The sequence below is a fragment of the Urocitellus parryii genome, chromosome 8 (assembly GCF_045843805.1).
Source record: "Urocitellus parryii isolate mUroPar1 chromosome 8, mUroPar1.hap1, whole genome shotgun sequence".
NCBI lineage: Eukaryota > Metazoa > Chordata > Mammalia > Rodentia > Sciuridae > Urocitellus > Urocitellus parryii.
In genome coordinates, this window is record NC_135538.1 from 63978399 (window position 1) to 64001631 (window position 23233).

General features: G+C 38.5%; 1 protein-coding gene and 1 pseudogene across 1 annotated transcript; one reads left to right on the plus strand and one right to left on the minus strand.

Annotated features, from left to right (window-relative positions):
- Window positions 1-6688: 6688 nt before the first annotated feature.
- On the plus strand, window positions 6689-11831 carry Ndufaf4 (NADH:ubiquinone oxidoreductase complex assembly factor 4). The gene is made up of 3 exons (XM_026392747.2): window positions 6689-6907; window positions 7436-7539; window positions 9752-11831. Exons 1-3 carry the CDS (start codon window positions 6775-6777, stop codon window positions 10037-10039), a joined length of 525 nt encoding a protein of 174 aa, XP_026248532.1. The 5' UTR covers window positions 6689-6774; the 3' UTR covers window positions 10040-11831.
- Window positions 11832-18191: 6360 nt separating this feature from the next.
- LOC113185553 (nucleolar and spindle-associated protein 1-like) lies at window positions 18192-19569 on the minus strand (annotated as a pseudogene).
- Between the last annotated feature and the right edge of the window lie 3664 nt (window positions 19570-23233).

The window sequence follows — 23233 nt, forward strand, 5'->3', positions numbered from 1 at the left end:
CAAGACCACCATGAAAAGATGATTCTTACTTCTATAAAAAGCAAGTCTGTGAGGCTGTAGAAGACAGATACATTATAAAAACTACCTTATACAGAGAAAAGGGAAGTGAAAAAAGGGGACAGGGAACCAAGCTACAAAGAAATGGAAAGCCAAGGATTCTGTTCTGTTCTATTCAATTCTGTTCTATGTACTTCTGTATCAATAGCACACTATAAAGTTTTATATTATCTTCAGTATCCTATAAAGTCAGACCTCCCTTAACATTTTTTAGAAAAAATTGATTGTTAATATTTTCTATTCCAGATGAACTTTAATATTAAAGTTATATTAAAATTAAAATTTCAATTGAAGGTATATTAAATTTATAGATTGATTCGTGGAAGAATTGACATGCTTTTACACTATGTAGACTTCACAAGAAACTTGATATGTACAGTTATGTGTATTCCTTTATATTCTTCCATAAATTTTGTGGTTAACTTGATTTAGGTTTTGCACATTTTGGAGAGTTTACTCAGAGATGTATAATAGTTTTTGTGGTCATCATTGATGATAATTTTTGGTTACTTTGTTTCCTAAATGATGTATAGGAGAGACAGCTATTCACCTACTTTACTGAATTCATTTATTACACCTAATAGTCTTTTGAATGATTCTCTTAAATTTTCTAGGAAGATAGAGGTTTCAATTTTGAAAATTAACAAATAATGTAAGATCCATAATTCTTACTTCCTTTTCTGGTTGTTTTTTTAGTTAGGACCTTCTAAATGTTGAACACGGTCAGTGATGGAGGGCACTGGCTTTATTGACCTTGCTATAACATTTAACAATTTCAGTATATCATATCTTTTATCAAAAAAGGAAGTTTCCTTCAACTCCTAGATAGACACATTTATTATTTGTAATGGGGTGTTCAAAATATATATTGAAATAACTATATACTATTGACTTGGTTGCTTTAATTTCTGGAGTATAGGGGTAATTTCCCAGGCTCATGTGGTTGTTGGCAAAACTCAAGTTCTTTATTGTTGTACAAGTGAAGAACCTGTTTCTCGCTGGCTGTCACCTAGGGGCCTCTCTCATTTCTTAAAGGCCCCAGAAGTTTTTTGCTATTTGGCTTCCTTAGAGGCTCTCTTAAAGACTCTTAACAAAGTTGGGTATGATGGCCCACACCTGTAATTTCAGTGACTTGAGAGGCTAAGGCAGGAGGACCACAAGTTTGAGGCCCCCCTCATCAACTTAGTGAGAATTTGTCTCAAAATATGAAAATAAAGGGCTGGGGATGCAGCTCAGTTGCAGAGCACTCTTGGGTTCAATCCCCAGTGCTTAGAGAGAGAGGAAAAAAAAGCCCTTAACATGTCATCTTGTTTGTTCAAGGGCAATAGTAGAATCCCTCATTCCTATCTCCTAAGACAGAGTCTTATATAACACAATCATTAGAGTGATCATATTCTATTCTATATTCAATTGTTTTATATCTCTGCCTTATTCTATTCTGTTCTATTTTATTCTATTCATATTTACTATATTTTCAATTGTTGATGGACCTTTATTTTATTTATGTATTTTTATGCAGTGCTGAGAATCAAACCCAGTGTCTCACACATGCTAGGCAAGTGCTCTACCACTGAGCCAAACCGCAGCCCTACTATATTTTATTGGTTAGAAATAAGTCACACAAGAGAAGACTATGTAGGTATTATAGTTGTCTAGAAAGTTGTACTATTTTATCTTACTTAGAAAAATTCACCATATTTGTGATCATATTCTTTAAAAAAATTCCCAATATCTACTATTTGCTACATTATTTCTGCTCAGATTTTCCAGATCTTTGAAACTCAAAGAACCAACTAGTTTTGTTTTCTATATAATTAATTTATGCTGTATTTTAGGGATTTAAATTTTTAAAATTTATTTTGATACTCTTTTTCTTGTGTTTTTAACTTTAATGCTTAGTTCAAATTTATTTGCTATCTTTCTAGTTTTCTAACACACATATCTAATACATATACACAGACATACACATATTTTCTTACAGTTATGCTTTAGCTACAACCCTCAGGTTTTGGTATTTCTTTAAAAGCTATTCACTTCTAGATTGTACAAATCAAATGGCGGGAAGCTACAGAAAGAGGAGCTGGATATGAGTCTCCTTAACCATGTGGAAGGATACAGACATACTTTCTGCCTCTGATAAGTGCTCTCGTTTCTTTCTTCTTCCTGTATTCTTCTCTTCTTCCCAATAACGTTTGCCTCTACTCTTCCCCTTTTCAGAAAGCTGTCTTTTTCTAATTGAGGAGTCTGGAGAACTCAAATACTCCCACAAATGGCTTGCATTTTCCAGGCATACTCATCTTCTAAAAGTGGATATAATGAGAAAACAGTAGAAAAACTTTAATGCAAAGAAAAAGAATGGTAGGTAATCTGTGACGGAAATTATAGGGTGGGGAGAAGAGTAAAGAAAGAAAATTGATAGACTTCTGGTGTCTCTAGGATACCATAATTAGGGAAACTAGTCATGCTGCTTTATATGAGGGGAGATTCATACCCTTGCTCATTGTCATAGATGCAAATAAATTCTCCAGAGGGAGAGGTTAGAGGCCTAAGAGCTGCCTCTCTGAGCAGTGTGCAGAACTGAGTGGTAGTAAAATAAATAAGATGGTTTAATTTTTTCAATTATTAGGCAGTTACTGAAACTTAAGCCCTTTGGAACTGAATGAGGCATATTGCGCATTCTCCCTACCATTCTATCTTTGTAGTTACTCAAGTGGTCATAACTACAAATATGTATATTCTGAAAAAATGACTGTGGTGGACAAAAAAAAAAAGGTCTTTCAAAGATGAACCTATAAAACTGCTACCTTGCACATATGGTAAAAGGTTCTTTGCACATGTGACTAAATAAAGGATGTGGAGATGGAAGGATTATCCTGGATTATCCACACAGGTCCAATGCAATCACAAGGGTATTAAAAAGGGAAAGAGGATGACAGGAAAGTCACAGTCAGAGAAGGATATATGACAAATAAGTGATGAACCTGCTGAGTGCCAAGATATGTGAGACGCTTCCAGAAAGAGAAAAAATCAGGGAAAGGGATTCTCTAGAGCTTCCAAGAGGAAGACAACTCTGGCAACCCCTTGATTTTATCCTCATCAGACCTATTTTGGATTTCTGACCTCTAGAACTGTAAGATAATAAATTGTTTTATTTTAAGCCACACTTCTGTGGTAACTTGTTAGCAGCAATGGAAAACTAGTAAAATGACAAAAGTCATGAGTACAGTAAGCCCAGGGAAGGCATCTGGGCATAATTGTTGGCTGATAATTCCAATCTGAGACCTATTGCTTCTCAAACTGAGTATTGTGATTGGTTTGGGTTTTGGGTCCCTCCATCACCACTATTCTAGGCTTCACAAATATACAATACTGCATCACTATAATACTGGCCAACCTTGGGAACTTTGTAAGTTACTTGAACTGGGGGTCCTAATAAATTCCTTGCTACTTGAACTGGAGTCCAGGCTTTGAAGACCAACTCTTGAGAACACCAACACCTCTGATGAGGTATCATTTCTCTATACATCATTGGTGCCACCCACTACTAGTTAGATTTTACGCAGTAAACCATCTAGGTTCTCACCTGGGTCTGTTTTGGGCTCCTTGAGTCATCCATCTCCTGGGCTTAGTGTCTGCAATTACTTGAAGAGCGAAGAATGCTATTGAATCATGTTCAAAGAAGGCATGTGCAATGGTAAGAGTTTAAGCAAAGGAAGACCAAAAAAGGTTGAGGGAAGCATGGAGGGTGCTGGTTAGAGACTATTGCTGTGATTTATGCCAGGCAAAGGCAGGTAGTCCACATTCCAGCTATAATGTGCCCCAAATTCGCAGAACATGCTAATCAGCAATTAAACATGGAATTTAGAATAACTTTATTTTTATTAGATGCTTGAAGAATGAGTCTAACTTTACTTTCAGATATTTAGTTATTGCATCCTTTTCATTCACCTATACACCAGAACTTCAGCATATCTTTAGTTCTTTTTCCAAACTTCTCTTTGCTCTTCTGGAAAACGCAAAGCAGTGCAAATATTGAACATCGTATTCTAAGCTTGGACTAGATTAGACATTTAAATTTTTAATCTGGGTAAAATCTATTGGTTAATTACTCTCATTTTTTAAATTTTTTTACATTTTTAAATTTTATTATTATTATTGTTTTTAAATACATGACAACAGTGGAATGCATTACAATTCTTATTACATATATAGAGCACAATTTTTCATATTTCTGTATATAAAGTATGTTCATGCCAATTTATGCCTTTATACATGTACTTTGTTTTTTTGCATTATAATTCTTAATACACATATATACTACAATGTTTCATATCTCTGTTTGTATATAAGGTATGTTGACACCCAATTCATCTTCATACATGTTCTTTGTATAATGATGTCCATCACATTCCAACATCCTTGCTAATCTCCTGCCCTCTTCCTTACCCTCCCACACCTCTTCCCTATCTAGAATTAATCTAATACTCCCATGTTCTCCCTCCCTACCCCACTGGGTCCTAAAAAAATTATATTCTATTGTGTTTGCAAGACCCTGGTTCATTTCATTAGTAGCTTAAGATATCCAGTCATAAACATCTCTAACACTCCACTCAGATAAAGGTTAATTCTGAGCTCAATCTTAGTTATTCTTTCCTTGGGGACCTGATTTCAACCCTTTAACATAAGCCCAAGGGGAGTTCTTAAGTTCAGACTTCCTGTTAATTTATATGTTTTGACAAGAAGAGCTAGGATTATGCATTTATGGCTCAGATTTTATTTCTAGGATAATTTCCAAAGGGTGAAAGTCTATTGTGTGTTTTGGTGGAGAACATCTGCCTTCTGTTTCACTTTTTGAGGGCTTGAGTAGCAAAGAACCAGGGAAAGCAGGCGGCTCACATTTGGATGCCCCTTAAATGTTAAATCCAATCTTTAATTGGAATCCAAGGAATTCTTTTTTTTGAAGAATCTTTTTTAAAAAATATTTTTTAGTTATAGATGAATGCAATATCTTTATTTTGTTTATTTATTTTTATGTGGTGCTGAGGATCGAACCCAGTGCCTCACATGTGGGAAGCAGGCGCTCTGCCACTGCCTCAGCCCCAGTCCCCCAAGGAATTCTTGAATTTTGTAATATCCACAGCCCTCAGCACTAACATTACTTTTTCATGCTGCCAGAAGTTTGGATGAATTTCTTATAAGAAAGAGATTTTCACATTTAAAATATTTTAACAGAGTGCAGAATTTCTACCATAATTATTAAACTACATAATAGACATAATGAAGCAGATAAATATTTCTTGGCATTCATAGAAAGTGACTAAAATGTACTGGATATGAACGATTTCTAGTCTTTTAACCATGTTCCGAAGTTGGAAACCTTGGAGCAGCCTGCCACCTTCAGGATAACTTCTCAATTAACTCTGTCAGAGAACTCTCTAGTGTCTATAAATTCCAAATACCAATCCTGGTAAAAAACGTTTCATTATAATCAACGGAGGGAAGCTATGCTCCTTGTAGAGGTTTTGCTATGATTAAGCATGATATTTAATAAAATTAATTTTCTTTAACTAAAACTGTCCCTTTCTTCAATTCAGTTTTTCTAATTTGATTATCTTTACACCTATATTCATTTCTAACTTTAGAAAGGTTAAAAACAACCCATCTATTTCATTTTACTAAGAAGAATTGAGAACACTAAAAACAGATTTTGCTGCCAGAGTCTGTGAAAAATATTTTCCAAAATAATTTTGGAAACTACTTCCTTCCTCTTGGTTTTCTTTTATTATGGATTAATCACAATATTCCTAAATAATCTTTAATAAAAGTAGTATTAATGAAACACAGTCTGAAACGGAGAGGAGGGAGACTGAGAGAGATATTTGCTTTTCCCACACTTATGCTTTCAGTAAGTTACACTGACCTCTTGGGGCTCAAAGACTCTGTAAGGCAACAGAGATGAGAAATGAGGTAGGAAAAGACAGGACGGCTGACTCCTTGCTTAACAGCATGGAGCAATAAATAAAATTAGTTATAAAAACAAAGAGAAAAGAAATGAAAGCATAATTAAAATCAATATTATCTCAGTGAGTTATGAGAACGGGATAAAGATCATGGAAAAAGAAAACGGTGGCTTGAAGAGGCTTTGGGCAAAGGGATAGGAAAATAGGGCACTGAAATGAAAGAGCAGTTTAAAACAAATGCCCTTTGAGAAGGAACACCCTATTCTTATTTTCCTTTCACAAAAGGAAGACGGGATAACTCGCGGACCTGGTTTGTGAAAGGATCAACTTCCTTAGGACTTTGGTTCTCAGCTCGCACTGCAACCCTGGAGTCACGTGGGAAGCTTTAACCGAAGCCAGGCCTCACTCCAGTTCAGCAAGTCTGGGGTGGGGCGCGACCTGTACCTATCCCAAAGCTTCTGGGTGTGTGCGGGGGTCTGGGTCCTAGGTACCCTCTCAGCGTCCGCCCCTCCCGCGGGAAGCAGCCAGTATCCTTCAGGCTGTAGGCCCGGAAGGAAGCGCCTCTGACACTCTCCGGGCAGAGACGCTGTGTGTAGCCTCCTGACCACGAGGGGGCGACCAGCGCTCACGTACCTTCTATTTCCCGGCGCGCAGCCCGCTTGACCCCAGCGTGCGCACACTCCGTGCGCCCAGAGGTCACCGGCGCCGGTGTTTTCCCACGTGCGTTGTGAACCTGAGGGCATCATGTTATGAAGAGATGGGGGCTCGGGTGACCCGCGCGATCAGGAATTTCAACATAGAGAACCGAGCAGAACGGGAAATCAGCAAGCCGAAACCCTCTGCGGCTCCCAGGCACCCTTCCACCAAGGGCCTGCGAGAGCAGATGAGCTGTGAGTGGAGCAAGGACGCGGCGGGCGCTGGGTCGCGGGGTCACCGGCTCCCCGGCTCTCAGTGCGGGGCTCGCGGTTCTGTACCGTGGGCCTCGGTCCCGAGGCCGGAAGACCTGTGTCAAGTTGCTCGGCCGCAGCGGCTCTGATCAGCCTAGCGCAGGAAGGTGGAGCTGCCAGGCTGGTGACATTGAGGTTGTCCCCTCCGCACAGCGGTGAGGTTGGCGGCCCCTACCACTTGTCAGTCCCGGAGGTGGTGGTCAGTACCATCGCTGACCTTGCCCTCACCTGCTATTGTCATTAATCGTTGGCAGTTTGTTGTGGCATATCCGAATCGGCAGGAATCATGTGCTGCTTAGGGTCATCACAGAAGGATGGGTGCCAAGCCTGGCCTAGTATTTCAATTTACATTTAAAATATTTTCCGAACTTTCCAAACGATTATTTTAAATGCCTTATGTTAAGTATTTGGGATCTTAAAGGAAAATTTTCTTTCTTTTTTAATAAGTGATTTTTCTTTTTCTTTCCTTAGGCAACCCAGAAGTTAAGGGAGAAATTGCTAGAAAAGATGACAGGCTGCTCTCATTACTAAAAGAAGTGTATGTTGAGTCCACAGATCCTGTATCTTCCCTGCGGGTAATGTGTGTTTTAATTAAGAAAATAGTTAATTTGCTTATTTATTTTGGGGCTTCAGGAAGATGATCAAGAGAAGTGTGCTAAGTAGTAAAAAAAAAAAAAAAAGTGAGCATTCAGCAAGGGTTTGTACTTGTGTCCAGAGTCCAGGCCTTGGCAAAGTTTAAGCACAGTGTTCTAGGCAAGACACATAGGACCTGGTTCATTTACCAGAGTTCTAAAAGACTTATGAAAGTGTTGATTGAGTGCACCTGGGTAGATTTTGGTAGTTGTAATTTGAGTAACAAAAGGATATTTTTAGAACTATTATTCTCCTGTGAATTGAGGTATAGTCTAATCTTAGGGACTCCTTTGAGTTGTTGGGTTTGTCAGAGCTTTTTTTGTTTGTGTTTTGAAGTGTGTTTTCAAATAAGATATGTAAAATTAGGATTACAGAATACATTTGCAATGGGCATATTTGTTAAGTCCATATAGTAGACAAGTGCAGGCACAGTGCTCTGTGTTGAGCAACACCTGCTTCTTACTCTCACAAGGCTTATGATGTTGTGAGGGAAACAGACATTAAACAGATGAACATGCATGCATACAAATACATAATTATAGACACTGTGGAAGTGTATCAGAGGGATCTATTTGAAATTGAAGGATGAGGGATGGCTTCTGAGGAAGTGATATTTAGGCTTGGGTCTGAAGGATGAATTAAAGTTTGTCAAGGGAGGTTCCGAATAGGGAAGAGTTAGATTAAAGGGCAAGGAAGAACCAACCACAACTTTCAGATTTTTTTCCATTCTAAAATTTCTCTGGTACTGTCTATAGACAGGCGTAGCCTGCACAAATATATGATTGATATAATTTTTGTAGGAGAAATAAGACAGCATTTGAAAATTGTATGTAATAGTGATTTTAGGGTATAGTTATCACCAAAGGCTCACATAAAAAACACATAATTGTACATGTTATGTTATTTTTAAACAGATATTGAATAATATTTCCAAACATTGTTTTTCTCATGTTATACTAATTCAGGCTTTTGAAAATTGGCTCTTGGGGAATGAAAAAAAGTTGAACAGTTACAGAAAGATATTTAGTGGTATTAAAATTTCAGGAGCAATAGAGAAACTCTAAAATGAATGAGTGAAAATGAAAAACTGAATTGCCTATTTAAATTCTTTGCTCCCTGCCCTTTTTTCCTTTTGATAAGTTTGAGGTGCTTTAACATCTTAAAAGTCTTCAGTATTTTTTTCTAGTGGTTTTCTGTGATATATATATATATATATATATATATATATATATATATATTTGGCGGGGGGGGGTAGTATTTGCTTGGCATTCAGTATGGTGTTTATTGTATAGAAACTCCTTTTCAAATGGATGGCCAGTTGTCTAAGTGTAATTTATTGAATTCCCCAAATTTTTTTCCCACATTTTTAAATGCTGCTATACATGCATATATAGGACTGCTTATGAACTCATCAATTCTATTTATTTTTCTATTTTTACACTAGAATTATAGTATTTTAAGTACTAGAGCAGTGATTAAGCTATACTGAGGGATTGGAGACATTAGTTTATTTTTCAGAAGAGACACACTTTCTAGCAGTATTTGAATTCATTTGAGATGTTTAGGGTATTGAATATAAAATGCAAAACTCGAAACAAAATAGAGGTTATCAAGTAAGCATGACAATGGTGCCCTTTTAAAGCAGTTTGATTATTTTTTATTAGAAATGCTTGGAACCAGAAATGTTTCATATTTTGTATTTTTTTGGGGCGGGGATACTTGCTTAAGAGATATCTTGGGGATAGGACCCAAGTCTAAACATGAAATTCATTTATATAGCATATGTACCTTATACACATAGCTTAAAGGTAATTTTATACAGTATTTTTAGCGTGCCTGCATTTTGACTACAACTTATTACAGGGAGTCAGGTATGCCATTTTTCATTTACAGCATCCTGTTGGTGCTGAGAAAATTTTGGATTTGGAGCATTTCAGATTTCAGTTTTCTAAAGCTACCTTAATTCCTTAGTGATGACAGAGCTATAGTTATGAAAAGGCATCATGGTATAGTTGCCATGAAACCATGGCTCATTATAATGAGAAAATGTTTGCAGTGTTTATTTGAAAAGGAATAGTGTAAATTTGAGAAATGTGAAAGAAGATTCCAAATCTTTCATCCTAAAATTCACTTTTCTTTCTTTTTGGATACTAGGTGAAAACTACTGAAACACAGCAAGAATCAAAGGAATTCAGATTGCCAAAAGGCCACCATTTTGATATGTTGAATATTAAAAACATTCCCAAAGGCAAAATATCCATTGTAGAAGCATTAACACTTCTCAATAATCATAAACTTCATCCAGAAACATGGACTGCTGAGAAAATAGCTCAAGAATACCATTTAGAACTGAAAGATGTAAATTCCCTGCTCAAGTATTTTGTTACTTTTGAAGTCAAAATTTTCCCTCCTGAAGACAAGAAAGCAATACAATCAAAATGAAGAAAGTGATGAAACTGATTTTCCCATATGTACTTCCCATTCCCATAGCCTTTTTATTTCCTCATTTTTAGTATATAAAATTATATAAACTACTGAGTGTTTAATGTTCCCTGCTTTGAGAGCATACTATTTATTGATCTGACTTTTCAAGATTGGTTATGGATTTGTTTTGTTTTCTTTTAAATTAATTTGGTTTAGGCATAGTTCCTATGTGTATGTCAGCATGGCTAATCAGAACAGTTATAAATTTACTGTAATTGAAGGAGATATTATGTTATGTTAGACATATGATATCAGCTTTTAAATTGGTCTTTTGACCTGAGTCCCACATTTAAAATTCATAAGTCTTACCTTCCAGTTTAAGTGGTTAGTTCATTCTGTCAGGGATATTGAAAGTAAGTTTTTTGACTCCTAGGACCATGACATTTTTTTGTTAGGGAAAGAGAATAGAATAATAATATTTCCCAAATAAAGACAGGCAGGAGGCTGGCTATGAAATCAGTGAAAAATATATTTATATCATTACTTTTGATGAATAAGAATTGGCAAGGATTTTTTTGTTTTGTTTTGAATTGGTTCTAAGTATGGAATAATGTCTTTTAAATTATAAGAAATAACTAGTAATGTTTATAAAGTATGGAATAATGTCTTTTAAATTATAAGAAATAATTAATAATGTTTATAAATGTTAGCAATCTGCTTAGACCGAAATGGATCAGGCCAAAAGCTATCAGAACTATTGGGGGGGAAGACTATTGGGGAAAAAAAACAATTTTTCTCTTGGTTTAATTTAGAAATACAAGAAATTTTTAAACAGTTAAAGAACCAGGGTAAGGGAAATTTGATGATCAAATTATATATAAATATTTAGTTTTAATGCTAGTTGAAAGAAGAAAGAAAAATAGTAAGTGGAAGCATAAAATATGGTCCTTGGAAGGAAGCTGGGAAATTGCTGCTTCATTAATGTAATAAACTTAAAAGAACAACAAATATCTGTACTAGGATCTTAAGCGAGATTGTGTAACTTTAGCTCAGCTTAATAGATTACCACCTATGAGATCTTGGGTAGATTGTGTAACCTCTTGAGATTAAATTTCTACTATAAAATGAGTATAATGCTGCCATAAATATAATGGTTACTGTGAAGATAAATGAAATAGTAAAGAACTACAAAGGACCAAGCAAATATGAATTTTTTTTCCAGTTGAAAACATACCTGAGGATACATGATGTAAATATTTGTAGTTCATGACAGCCAGACTCAGAATTGAGGTTTTCAAAATCATAGTGTATTTTTTTCCTATTAGACCAAAAATAAATTTATTTCAAAGGAGCAGAAGGTGGGAATTGTGGAAGATGGGTTTGTCAATGTGTTTCCATCGCTACTTCCCAGAGATTCCCCTGGAAGTGGTATGGAAGATGCTGAGGAATTCAGCATGATGATAGAATGACACATCAGTGGTAATGCTGAAACAGAAAGTGGGCAGAGAGATAGGCAACTTGGAAACTTGTTTTCAAATACTGTGCCATGTGATAAACTATACGTATTTTATTTTGTTCGACACAGTAGTTTTCAAGAAAATATGAAAGAATGCTAGCCAATAAAAATTTTTATTTTCAAACTCCTTTCAGTCAGTCAAAATTATTTTCTGTAAAGATCAGTACTTGAATCACTGGTATTGTTATTTCTGAGCCACCTTTTGTGTTCAAAGCTATATTGTGTGATTAGGCATCTGTAAATATGGCTTCTCATATAGTGTCATGTGATAAAATAAAAGTACTTCCCGTATCATTCTTTAGTCTACTGCTTTTTATTACATATAGGAGAACACTTGGGTAATAGGAATATCACAGAGAATGGATGGTGTTTAGATTGACAAAACCTGGGTTTATATCTCATCATTACCACTACTATATCCTCTTGGACTTGTTAACAATTGAAAAATAGGTAATAATAATGGCTAACATTTTAAAATTAATTACTATACTAGACCCTAATCTAGGTGCCATACATATATTAACTTGATCAATATTTTCCACAGGTATAAGTACAAATGTATTTTACCTTGAAAATTGAAGCACATGAAACTTTAGTAACATTAGAGATTACTTAGTAAGTGTTGAAGCATGAAATTTAAGCCCTGGTAGATCATTTTTAGAACCTTGTGCTCCTAACTGCTATGCTGTGTTGTCTTTCTGTAGGATTATAAGAATTAAGTGAGATGACTTGCAGGTCGCCTGGGACTTTAAAAGGCCAGAACCATTCAATGCTTGCTTTATATGAAAATCCCCTCCCCTCTAGAGCTCTGGGAAAATAACAGATAACTGGGACTCCTCTGCTATGAGAAACTGGTTTATTAAGCTTAGAAGACTCCTGGTAGGTGGATTTTGGATGTGAGATTGTTTAACAATAGTGACCAGTGATTGCTGAGTGTATACGGATTGACCATCTGCATTGTCTGGGTCTAAAGTTTATTATGTATGAAATTGAGGATTAGGGGAAAGAAGAGTGGCCTTGAAGGAATTTGAAGGATTTCTAAGTGATGAGGGAGAAGGAAAAAATCCTCCAAAGTAAGCAGGGTCATATGAGGATAGAAGGAAGTTAATAGGTAGGTAGGAGAACTGGGATCCAGGGAGCTGGAAGAGGAAGAGCTGACCAAAAAGAGAGGTCTGCTGCAGAAAAGCGGATGGATTTGGCAAAGTTCTACCATAGGTAAATAGGATAACCTTATAATCTGTTGCCTAAATTGGGACACTTGAGAGTAAAAGGCCAATCACATGAGGACAGTAGACATAAAATGGAAAAACTAGGAAGTGTGATCATTCTAACCACAAAATAACACTATTCGAAGTCTTAAAGGCTACCCTAATGTAATCATCTTAACTTCACCTCATCAACATTTGGAATCTTACTCAGGAATAATTCCTGTATGTGACAAAGGGTTTTGCTTAGTCTGCAGATATCTGCATGAACATCCCTTTATCCATATTTACTCAATGCCATTTAACATACATAAATCCAAGAAAATGGGAGTTGGGGTCCTGGAGAATTAGTGGTATATGAGGGAGCTTCTATAAGCATACTTAAAGGAATTGAACTGAAGTGACTCAAAGCACTATGCTTAAAAATAGCTTGTTGGGTACAAATTGAAAATGTATAAGAAATGAACAAGTATAAAAGATTAAAATAGTTATCTGCATTTCAAATAGCCATCACTCATCGCTTGATAACTATATTACCTTACTAGTTCTGACATACACCAGTCCATGAAAAAGTTTGCAAGAGTGATATCTGTTTTTATGTGGCTACTCCATTTTTTCTGCATTAGGAATAATAGAACTGGGTTACTTGATAGGGAAATGAAATATCAGAAGCACTTACTTGATCTAAATCTACATAAGAAAAAATGAACTTTAAATTCAGAGCATTTGGGTGGCTATAGACTCACCACGCCTTTTTTTTTCTTTCTTTTTTTAGCTTGACCTGATCACACCATTTTTAGTCATAACCTCCATGGTTGTCCTTGGTTGGTTTTCCCTGCATGGTTTCCCTTATACTATGAATAGTCAAAATAAGAGTGGTATGTGGAGCTTTATGGCTGGACCTTGGTACCAGGAATGTGCCTGACTCTGATATTGGCTTGAGATAAACCAGGTACATTTTTGGCTTGGGTGAAGTCACTTTTGTCCCGACCATTATTATAAACCCCCATTATTCTGACCCATATTGTAGAGGTCCACCTGAATCTTGCTACCACCCAGAACCATGCTGATGTCACTAAGACCTCAGTAAATCGCACTCTGCAATCCTGGATCTCCATGCCTCTTCAGTCACATGAACTAGCTTTGGGAGCTAGTTCTCAAACACTGAGAATGGGTTATTTCGAAACAATTATCCAGCCAAGAAGACTAAGGAAATGTTCAAGGAGAAGGAGCATCCTCAGGAAAAGTCCTGGGCTGGCCATCTAACTTCATGTGGGGAGGCTTGGCCCATGCATTAGAGGTGTATAGCCCACCAAGTGAGTATGGGTACGCTATGAAATCACTGCTAGATTTGGAGCAGCTATTTGCTGAATGCTTCTTATCCCATTGCTGTTAGGAAGAGTGATGTCTCACTGTTAGTGGAATGGCTGTTGCTGTGGGCAGTTCAGTTTGGCTACCAATGTCCATCTGGCTGGAGGCAAGAGTATAAAGACTTCAGGAAAAGTGATACAAGTTGAAAGAGATATACGTCTGTTATGGTTTATATAAGTGGTGTGGCCCCAAAACTCATGTGGATTAATCCACTGATTTGGATTAACTGGGTGGTAACCGTAGGCCAGTAAGGTGTGACTGGAGGAAGTAAGTCATTGGGGCTTAGTCTTTTAAGGGTTTATATTTTGTACCTGGTGAGTACAACTTGCTTTCTGTATTCTGGGTGCTATGTCCTGAACTGCTGCCCTTCCACCATGATGTTCTGCCTCACTTTGTGCCCAGAGTAATGAGGTTGGCCAACGTACACAGAACTTCTGAAACTGTGAGCCAAAATAAACTTTTCTTCCTCTACCTTGTTGTCATTTCTTTTGTCACAGCAATGAAAAAGTTGACTAGAACATCATCTCTCTCTTTTACCATAGACTGTAGCCTGGCTGAGAAAGTTGAAGATCAGGACTCCAAGCTAGATATCCTAATTTGCTGTTTTGTGACACTGAGGGAAAAGTGGTGGAAGAGAAAACAAGTATGGACTGTCATCTGAAGATCAGAATGCAATGCAAAGAACTAGAATCCCTGGGAGAGAGGAATGAAGAAGAACCTGAGATTGAAATGATAGAGAACAGGGACCACCACCACTAATCCCACCTCCACATCCTCCCAACCCCTTACCCCCATAAATCAGACTCACTTTTCTGTTTGAATGTCAATGTAAAGGCACAGAATACTCAGATGGGGGACCTTCCGATTTAAGAAACCGTGACTGTTCAGGAGTGTACTGTTGCAAAATTGCTAAATATTACAAAAACTTTTTAAACAACTCCCCTGGGAAAGCCTAACTGCCTGGATGGTGAGACTGGGACATGGAAGGGGATGACATTTCACTGATAGGAAATGAAATAAAACATAATTTTATCATTCATCCAGCCTTTAGGTAGCACCTACATAAAGTCTGTTGTTCCAAGGAAATCATTCCCTTATAGATTGGATCATCTGAGGCATAAGAGATATGGCCTCATAAGGGACTGTACCAGTCAGCATAGGTACCCCCATGGAAAAGTATTGAGGAAGCCCAGGGTATTCTGTGGGAATTGGGCATGTGACAAGCCATTTATGCCCAGGTGTTTCAAGGAGCTGAAAAGCAGTTTCTAAATATGGAATGAAAACAAAATGTTCCAACAGTACATTTCTTTTCTTTTACTCCTCAGTTTGATTTTTTTGACAGAATTTTTAATAATGTGGACAAGGTTGTGTTCAGCCTTGGAGAGACAAGATGGTCAGAATAAGACATGCCTTGTCACAAAGCCTGACAACTAAGAGAGATGGGAGAGAAAAGAAATGGTGGGGGGTGGTAATAATAAAGCATATGTGGTATTTATTACTTGCTTTGGCAACCCCAGGGAACCTAATGTAATCTTGATAGCCTTATGGAAGGAGCTTAAGCCTGGACATTTCCAACCTTTTCCTTCTGTTCCCTCTAGGGGAAGGTGAAGAATGTTCAAATTACGGTATTGACAGATGCATAGGATGGTTTCCCTACATTCTCTTTGAGTAAGAGAGAGAGAGTTGGCAACCAGATGCCTCATCTGGAATTATCTTCTGTTCTCTAAGAACCAGGGGAAGTCCTTTGCTCCAGTAAATACGGTTGTTGAATGTATACTGATCTATTGCAACCCAGAATGTTCTCCGGGGCTGGGCAGTGCTTGAGGAATATGAGGATAAGACCATCAGAGAGAGATTGTTACATTTAGGAATTAAAAGAAAACCCCCAGCTCCATATTTGGTACTAACCCACCAGTTCCTAAAAATATTCTAGGAATAGATATTCTATTAGGAAGGACACTACAGACCTCTGTGGGCATAATTTCAACCCCAAATTCAGGTAGTGTCATGGTTTGGATATGACATGTCTCCCAAAGACTGGTGTGTTGAAGTTTTGGTTCCCCAATGCAGCAACGTTGAGAGGAGTAGCTTTGGGGAAGTGTTCTGATCTCATTAGTACATTAATGTATCGATGGCTAATGAACTGCTGTAGGGTAGTGGAAACCAGAAGGTGGGACTCGGTTGATGGAAATAGAGCGCTGAGGTCATATCCTAGAAGGTATTTTTTTTCATAAATTTTTATTTATGAAATTCTTTAGTAGTACAGTGGTAGAATGCTTGCCTGGCATGTGCAGGGCCCTGGGTTCTATCCTCAACACCACATAATGCTAAATAAAGGTATTGTGTCCATCTACAACTAAAAATTTTTAAAAATTTTCTTGAGCAGTATACAACTGGGAAGCTCTGTGTAGTTAGCAAGGAACAAAAATAAGATGCCAAGTATCTTGGGGCTTTTCCATAAAATTGTTAAGATACAAATCTGACAGTGACAGCATTTTAATCCTTAAAACAGTAATACTCTAGGCCTGGCACTAAACTATAAGGCCACAATGAGATGTAGAATTTTAGTTTTTAAGAATATAGTGAATGACAGGTAGTAAGGACATGAGGTGATCTGTACAAGTGCTTATTATAAACCTAAACATTTTCATATAGCCAAAATATTGACGCCATAACCAAACCACTGGTCCAGATTCAAGATTGCTAGATTTTGTAGATGAGAGGATAAGAGGTGACCTTTCTGTCCCAGCTTTCCCTATTCTTAACTTTTTATTGTTCAAGTTCTACTGAAGCTTGTGGTATGACTAGCTGTCCTCAGGTAAATGCTATTGCATAGAGGACTGCAGGGCTCTTAATATTAGAAACTGTAGAAAGACCTTGACATTAAAGATCTAGGTTAAGCTCTAAGATGAATCTTATGAGAAAATTGGGCTGTACAGGGACTTACATAGAAACCATTCCAAAGAATGTGTGAGCTTTAAGATAATAATGTCTTTCACAGCACATAAAGAACACCACAGATGCTTCATAGATTATGAACAAAAGTTAACTGAGAAAGATCTTCTGACTAAAATGGGAAAGACAGTATAAAAATATTTACAAAATTTCAGAATAAAGGGATATTTGTTGGACACTGTCACAAGGGGGCAAAATTGCGACGTACGCAGTTGAAGGGCGAAATAAAGAATGTCCACACACTTCTGCCCCTTTCTAAGTTTTATTCGCCCAAATTACAATTTCACTGTGTAGGTTCTTAGTCAAGAAAACAATTCTTAATGCTAGGCAATATAATAGACAGAATCAATTCACAGTAAACAATTCTAAATTAACTAATTCACAACAAACAGTTCTGGATTAATTCTAAGCACTGCAAACACACTTAATTGTGACAGGAAATGACAGACATTCCCTCTGCGTGCTAAGTTCAAGTGTCAGATCAAAAGTCTTAAGCCTTAAGGTTTTAGTTCAGCAGATGCACACTCACTCAGACCGCGGTGATCAGGTCCAGAACCAAGGCAGGCTTTTCCTGGCGTGGAGTGGATGACCGGTTGAGGAGAGGGTCATATAGAGAAGTTGCAGGTCTCACCAAGGTCCAGATGAAGGGGTAGAGTTTGAGATCTGTGAGGATCATGCAGAAGGTCAGGAAAATGATGACAAATGATGGGATGTCAGTCCAGGTTCGCATCAGGCTCTCCAGCTTGAGATCATCCTTGTTTCAGCTGGCCGAATCCCTGTTTCTTAGCTCTACTATTTATACTAAATTTGGGGGCTTTTGACCCCCCTTTCAATCCTTATCAGCTACCACTGCATTTCTCCATGACATCATTTACCCTGGGATCAGAAACATCTGGGCTGGTGGTCTCCACCCTGATCTTCTTGCCCTTCCCTTCTTATCAGGCAAGGCCAGCCTGCCAGGGGCTTTACTCTGTTTATCAGGGTGAGGGAAAGAAACTTGTCTGAGGCCATACTGGAGGGATCTGTGGGTGTGCCTGGTGAGACTGCAGGTTTCAAAACTGGTGTTTTTAAAATGGAGTTGCTTAGGCTCAGGCCTAAGGTCATCCTCACAGACATTAACAAATTATTCATCTTTAACCATAACAAAGCCCCTTTGAGCTTCCAAAACCTTTGCTTTCTTTTCCTTTTGTTCTTGCTCCTGTTTCTTCCCTTGCTCTTCCCTTGCTCTTCCCTGGTCTGGAAATAGGGCTGTTTATAGATTTTCTTGTGGAAGGTAACTCTGTTTACGCGTTCATTCAGAGAATTATTTTCTTTAGATTTCCCCCGTGGTTTCAGCTTTTCTTTGTGTGGCTCTTAGGTGAGGGGAAGAGACAAACTTGCTTTGAGATCAAATACTGTTTTTTTTTTATTGGAGACTGGAGTCTGCATTGCCATAGTTGTCAACTTGAATGGGGTAATAGCTGCAGCAGAATTCCCTCTGTTGGTCTTTAAGTTAGGTGTCCCCAGCACAGCATGGCCTTCTGAGGTTTTCCCAGATGTGGTCACATGTGGAAACTTTTTAAGTGGAGTCTTGGTCACTGAATGTTTATACTCATTATCTTTAGTAGCAGCTGAAAACCTGACAATCATTTTAGCTGCTGAGAGAGAAAAGTGCTTGACTGACCCCTTCAGATGAATAGTGCTCCGAATTGCAAGGCCCTGTGATTGGCCTTTAGAGCACTGCTGCATGATGGATGTACAAGCCACAGAGAGTCTTCCTTTTGGAGGAACTGGAATTATTACCCCACCCTTATTGCCAGGCTGCTTCTTCAGTTCATTAAAGGAGTTGTGTTCTTTAAAATGTTTCTTTTTTTCTCTTAATATATTCATCAATGGACTCCATTTCTTTAAAACAAGCCTCAGAAGTGGGGGTGTTCTGGGGTAACCTTGGCAAGGTTCCCTGGAGGGAGTTGTAGGAGTAGTTAATGAATGCTCTCTGGGCCACTGAGTTCCTGCTCGTGGATCACTTCACCTTTTGGCCTACCTTTTGGTCACTAGCCACCTAGACAAGATAAGGGGAGAAGGAAGGCAGGAGAGCAAAGGAAATCTAAAATCTATAAATGAGGCAGGATGCCCCCACTTCTTGGGACACCCAGCTCTGGGGCCCCTTCTCTTCAGAGACGTCTATCTCTGTTCTATCCTTTAAATAAAACTTGCTTTAGGGGCCAGGGTTGTAGCTCAGTGGTAGAGTGCTTGCCTAGCATGCATGAGGCACTGGGTTTGATCCCTGGCTCCACATAAAAATAAACAAATAAAATAAAGGTATTATGTCTATCTACAACACCAACAAAAATTTAAAAAACCTCTTGCTTTCTATACTTGCCTTGGCATGGGCATTTCTTGTGTGTTCAATCTTCACATCAGGGAAGCAGGACTCAGACCTGATACTCATCACCAGTATCATATTTGGAGATCCCACTGAGATCATCACTGAGGTAAGCTTCTTCACATGCACCCCACATCTTTCTGAGGTGCACCTTTCTCTTTCTGGAGGACAATAATGGGCACCCCCCAGCAAACTAAATACAGTAGTGCAAGCTGTCATTCTCCAAGATCTGTTGAAAGAATCCAAGGCCTAGGCAGTTCTCAATCACCTGTCCTTGAGTCCAGCTGGTTCCATTACGCCAATGACATGCTGACTGGTGAAGATTATACTCTTTTAGGGGACACAATAGAATGATTGTGTATTTACCACACATGGGAATGGGCTGTTGACTCCAAGAGTCAGGGTCCTAGACTAGCCATTAAGTTTCTAGGGGTGCTTTGGTTGGGAAAGAACTATTTGATTCCAGGTGTAGTGTGAGATAAAGTACTAACCTTCCCCATACAGTAAAAGACATATAGGCTTTTGTAGGACTCCTAGATTATTGGTGGGATTTTATTCCTCATTCAGCTCAATACCTACACATACTATATCAGCTGATTAAGAGGAAAGCCACTTGGGACTGATATGTTCTCAGTAGAAAAACATTTGGAAAGCCAAAGATTTTGATCTGGTCACCACTCTATCTGGCATGCCAATGCAGTCAGATGTCACCAGTAGAGCAGATGGCATGAGTTGGGCTCTCCAATAAGTATTTTTTTTTCTTTTCTTTTAATCACATTTCTGAAAGAGAGCTCAGAAATGAATTTCCTAACAGTGCACTGTGCCCTTTTACAGGTGGAGCCTAGTGACTGAGATTTTCCCAAAGTGTAAACTGGCCCACCTATAAAGAAGATGATGGAGGGCCTATTTTATCAGCCTCAATCCACAATAATGCAAATCTCTACTCTAACTGGCATATTAACAATGTTGTTCTCTCTGATAGCTCATATACTTCCGAGCTAGAGGCAATGTTGGGCCCAGTTAACCTGTGAAACTGTCTCACCATACCATCACAGTGCCTATGACCTCAAGTGTGAGAGGATGGCCCCCATATCAGAAAGTGTGCCGCATACAGATGAGTCCAGCAGAGGGAACCCAAATGTTTGAACTGCTTGTTGCAGTACAACCTTCCACTGATACTGTCTGATCTGAGCCAGAAGAAAATGAAAGCAGTCAACGGGCAGAATTGTGGGTGGTATGACTGGTAGTAACTTGTGAGCCATGCTGCTGGTTGTTTGTATACACAGTTGACAATATACTGAAGCCCTATATTGTGGATGGCATGATGGCAAGTGGAACAAGGGTCTACTGGCCTTATATAAGCCTTCCTTAGCAAGAGAGCTAATCATACTTCCACTATAACACTCTTGAAACTGAAGCGTGAGGCATGGGTACTCATTTCATGAGATATGCTATCTAAACATGTTGGACCCAAAAGTGATGTGTCATGGCATTTTCATCTTCCATATAACTCTCAGGCAGGAGGACTGATGAAGAGAAAAGAATGGCTTGTTAAAGCAATAGATATAAATAGTATTAGGTAAACCACCTTGGCCAGCTGGACTGAAGTTGAGTGTATTAACAAATTTAATCCACATATATGGCATGCCGGTCATATATGAGTGCCTGGGGGCTGTGGTCCCTGCCCCAAAGACCACCTCCATCCAAGCTGTACATCCAGAGGCTATACTGCCAGAGTTGATATACAGATAGAGAAAACTGCTAATTTTCATGCTACAACATTAAATCCAGGGGAAGGGACAATTCAGTGTGGGGGTGCTTAAGTGGCTTGTTCCCCTGAGATGGATCAGCTGTTTCTCGCCACAGTGTGATCCCTGTTGATCCTCTTGGACTCTAAACCTAGTCATGGTTTATTTCCTGAGTGGGAAATACTTGAGGGTACTACAGTTGGCCTTTGGGTCTGGCATGCTATTTCACTATTTCAAGAATCACTCAGACTCCATGCTGTTTGCCGTCATGGGTGATTTGCTCCACTCCACCAGCATCCAGCTGCTGCTGCCAGAAATGATGCCACCAGTATTGTCTTATTGGTTGGTACACATTTATTTTTACAAGTTCCTACTAAACATTATTTTTCTGTCCATAGCTGCAGGAGTTTTATTTGTTTGTTTGTTATTTTTGCTGTTTACACTGGAATCTGTGCTATTATGAAGACAAAATGTTATGTGTACATCCCTGATGTCACACACCTCTTGTCATCCTTTGGAAAACCCAAATTGATGGTTTATCTGATTCTATCCCTTCTATAGGAGATATACTAAGTTGTTGATCTGGTTACTGGGCTTCTGGTGGGAAAAATTGATGTTATCGTCATTTGTATAATTGTTCTCTTTTTGGGCTTTGCCTCTTATGACTTAGATATGGTGTCCCACCGAAACTCCAGTGTGAGACAATACAAAAAGGTTTGGAGGAGAAATGATTGGGTCATAGCCTTAACCTAATTGGTAAAATAATCCCTTATTGGATTACCTGAGTGGTAACTGGAGGCAGGTGGGGTGGAGCTGGTGGAAGTGATTCATTGGGGGCCTGGCTATGGGGTATATATTTTGCATCTGGCCAATGGACTCACTCTCTCTCTCTCTCTCTCTCTCTCTCTCTCTCTCTCTCTCTCTCTCTCTCCTTCCTGAACAACAAGTGAGCTGATTCCCTCTGCTGCACCCTTCTGCCATGATGTTCTACCTCACCTAGAACCCTGAGGAATGGAGCTAGCTTTCTATGGATTGAGACCTCTGAAACCCATGAGCCCTCATATAAACTTTTCCTTCCCTACAGTTGTTCTCATCACGTCCTTCAGTCACAGCAGCTAAAAAGCTGACTAAAACACCCCTATTGTTGCTGTGGAATCTTCCTGCAGGCCAGACAAATGGCCTCACTGTATACTACTTACACAAGGCTAAAACCCTTCAGAGTTTCAGGACACATCATGGAAAAGCAGGGCGTGTGAGTTTGTAAAAACCAGTTACAAAGGGGTGAAATGTATGGATTCAACTTGATCTGACCACAGCCATCTTCAGTGATAACCACCATGATTGTCCAAGTAACCCTGGTTGGTTTTGTTTGCCCGCATGCTATAGATAGTCAAAACCATTAGAGTGGTATGTGGAACTTTATGATCAGACCCTGTCATCAGGAAGGTGTCTGACTCTGATATTAGCTTGAGATAAACCAGGTGAATTCTGGAATAGATGACATCCTGACCACTTTATAAGTCCTCATTGTTCCAACCTATTTTGCAGGGTTCCACCTGATTTTGCTGCCACTCAGGACCATGTTTATGTCACTTAATCCACAGTAAATTGCACTTGTTATAATCTTGGATTTGCCTACTTCTTTTTATTGGTCTCACACACCTTACGGCCAATTCTCATACATGAGGACCACGTCATTCCAGAACAAATTGTGCCTTGGAAGCACACATGAAAAAAATTATAGTAGAGGAACTTAATAGCACAGAATCCTGAGAAGCATTAAAGTTATGTAATTTTAATCTGTGGACTTTCTGAAGTATATACTGGGTAACAGCAAAATTGTTTCTTCCTTTGCTTCCTGTGAGGAGAAAGGTCACTTGAAAGTTATTCTGAAGATAAGTAATTTGGGGACAAAAATATGGCCAAAATGGGATAAACAAGCCAGTACCTGGAAGTTGACGTGTAATTCCTGAGATGAAAGAAATTGAGTAAGAAAGTATATTGTAATCCAGGAAACAATGAACAGAAAAAATCTTTTGTTTGCATGAGAGA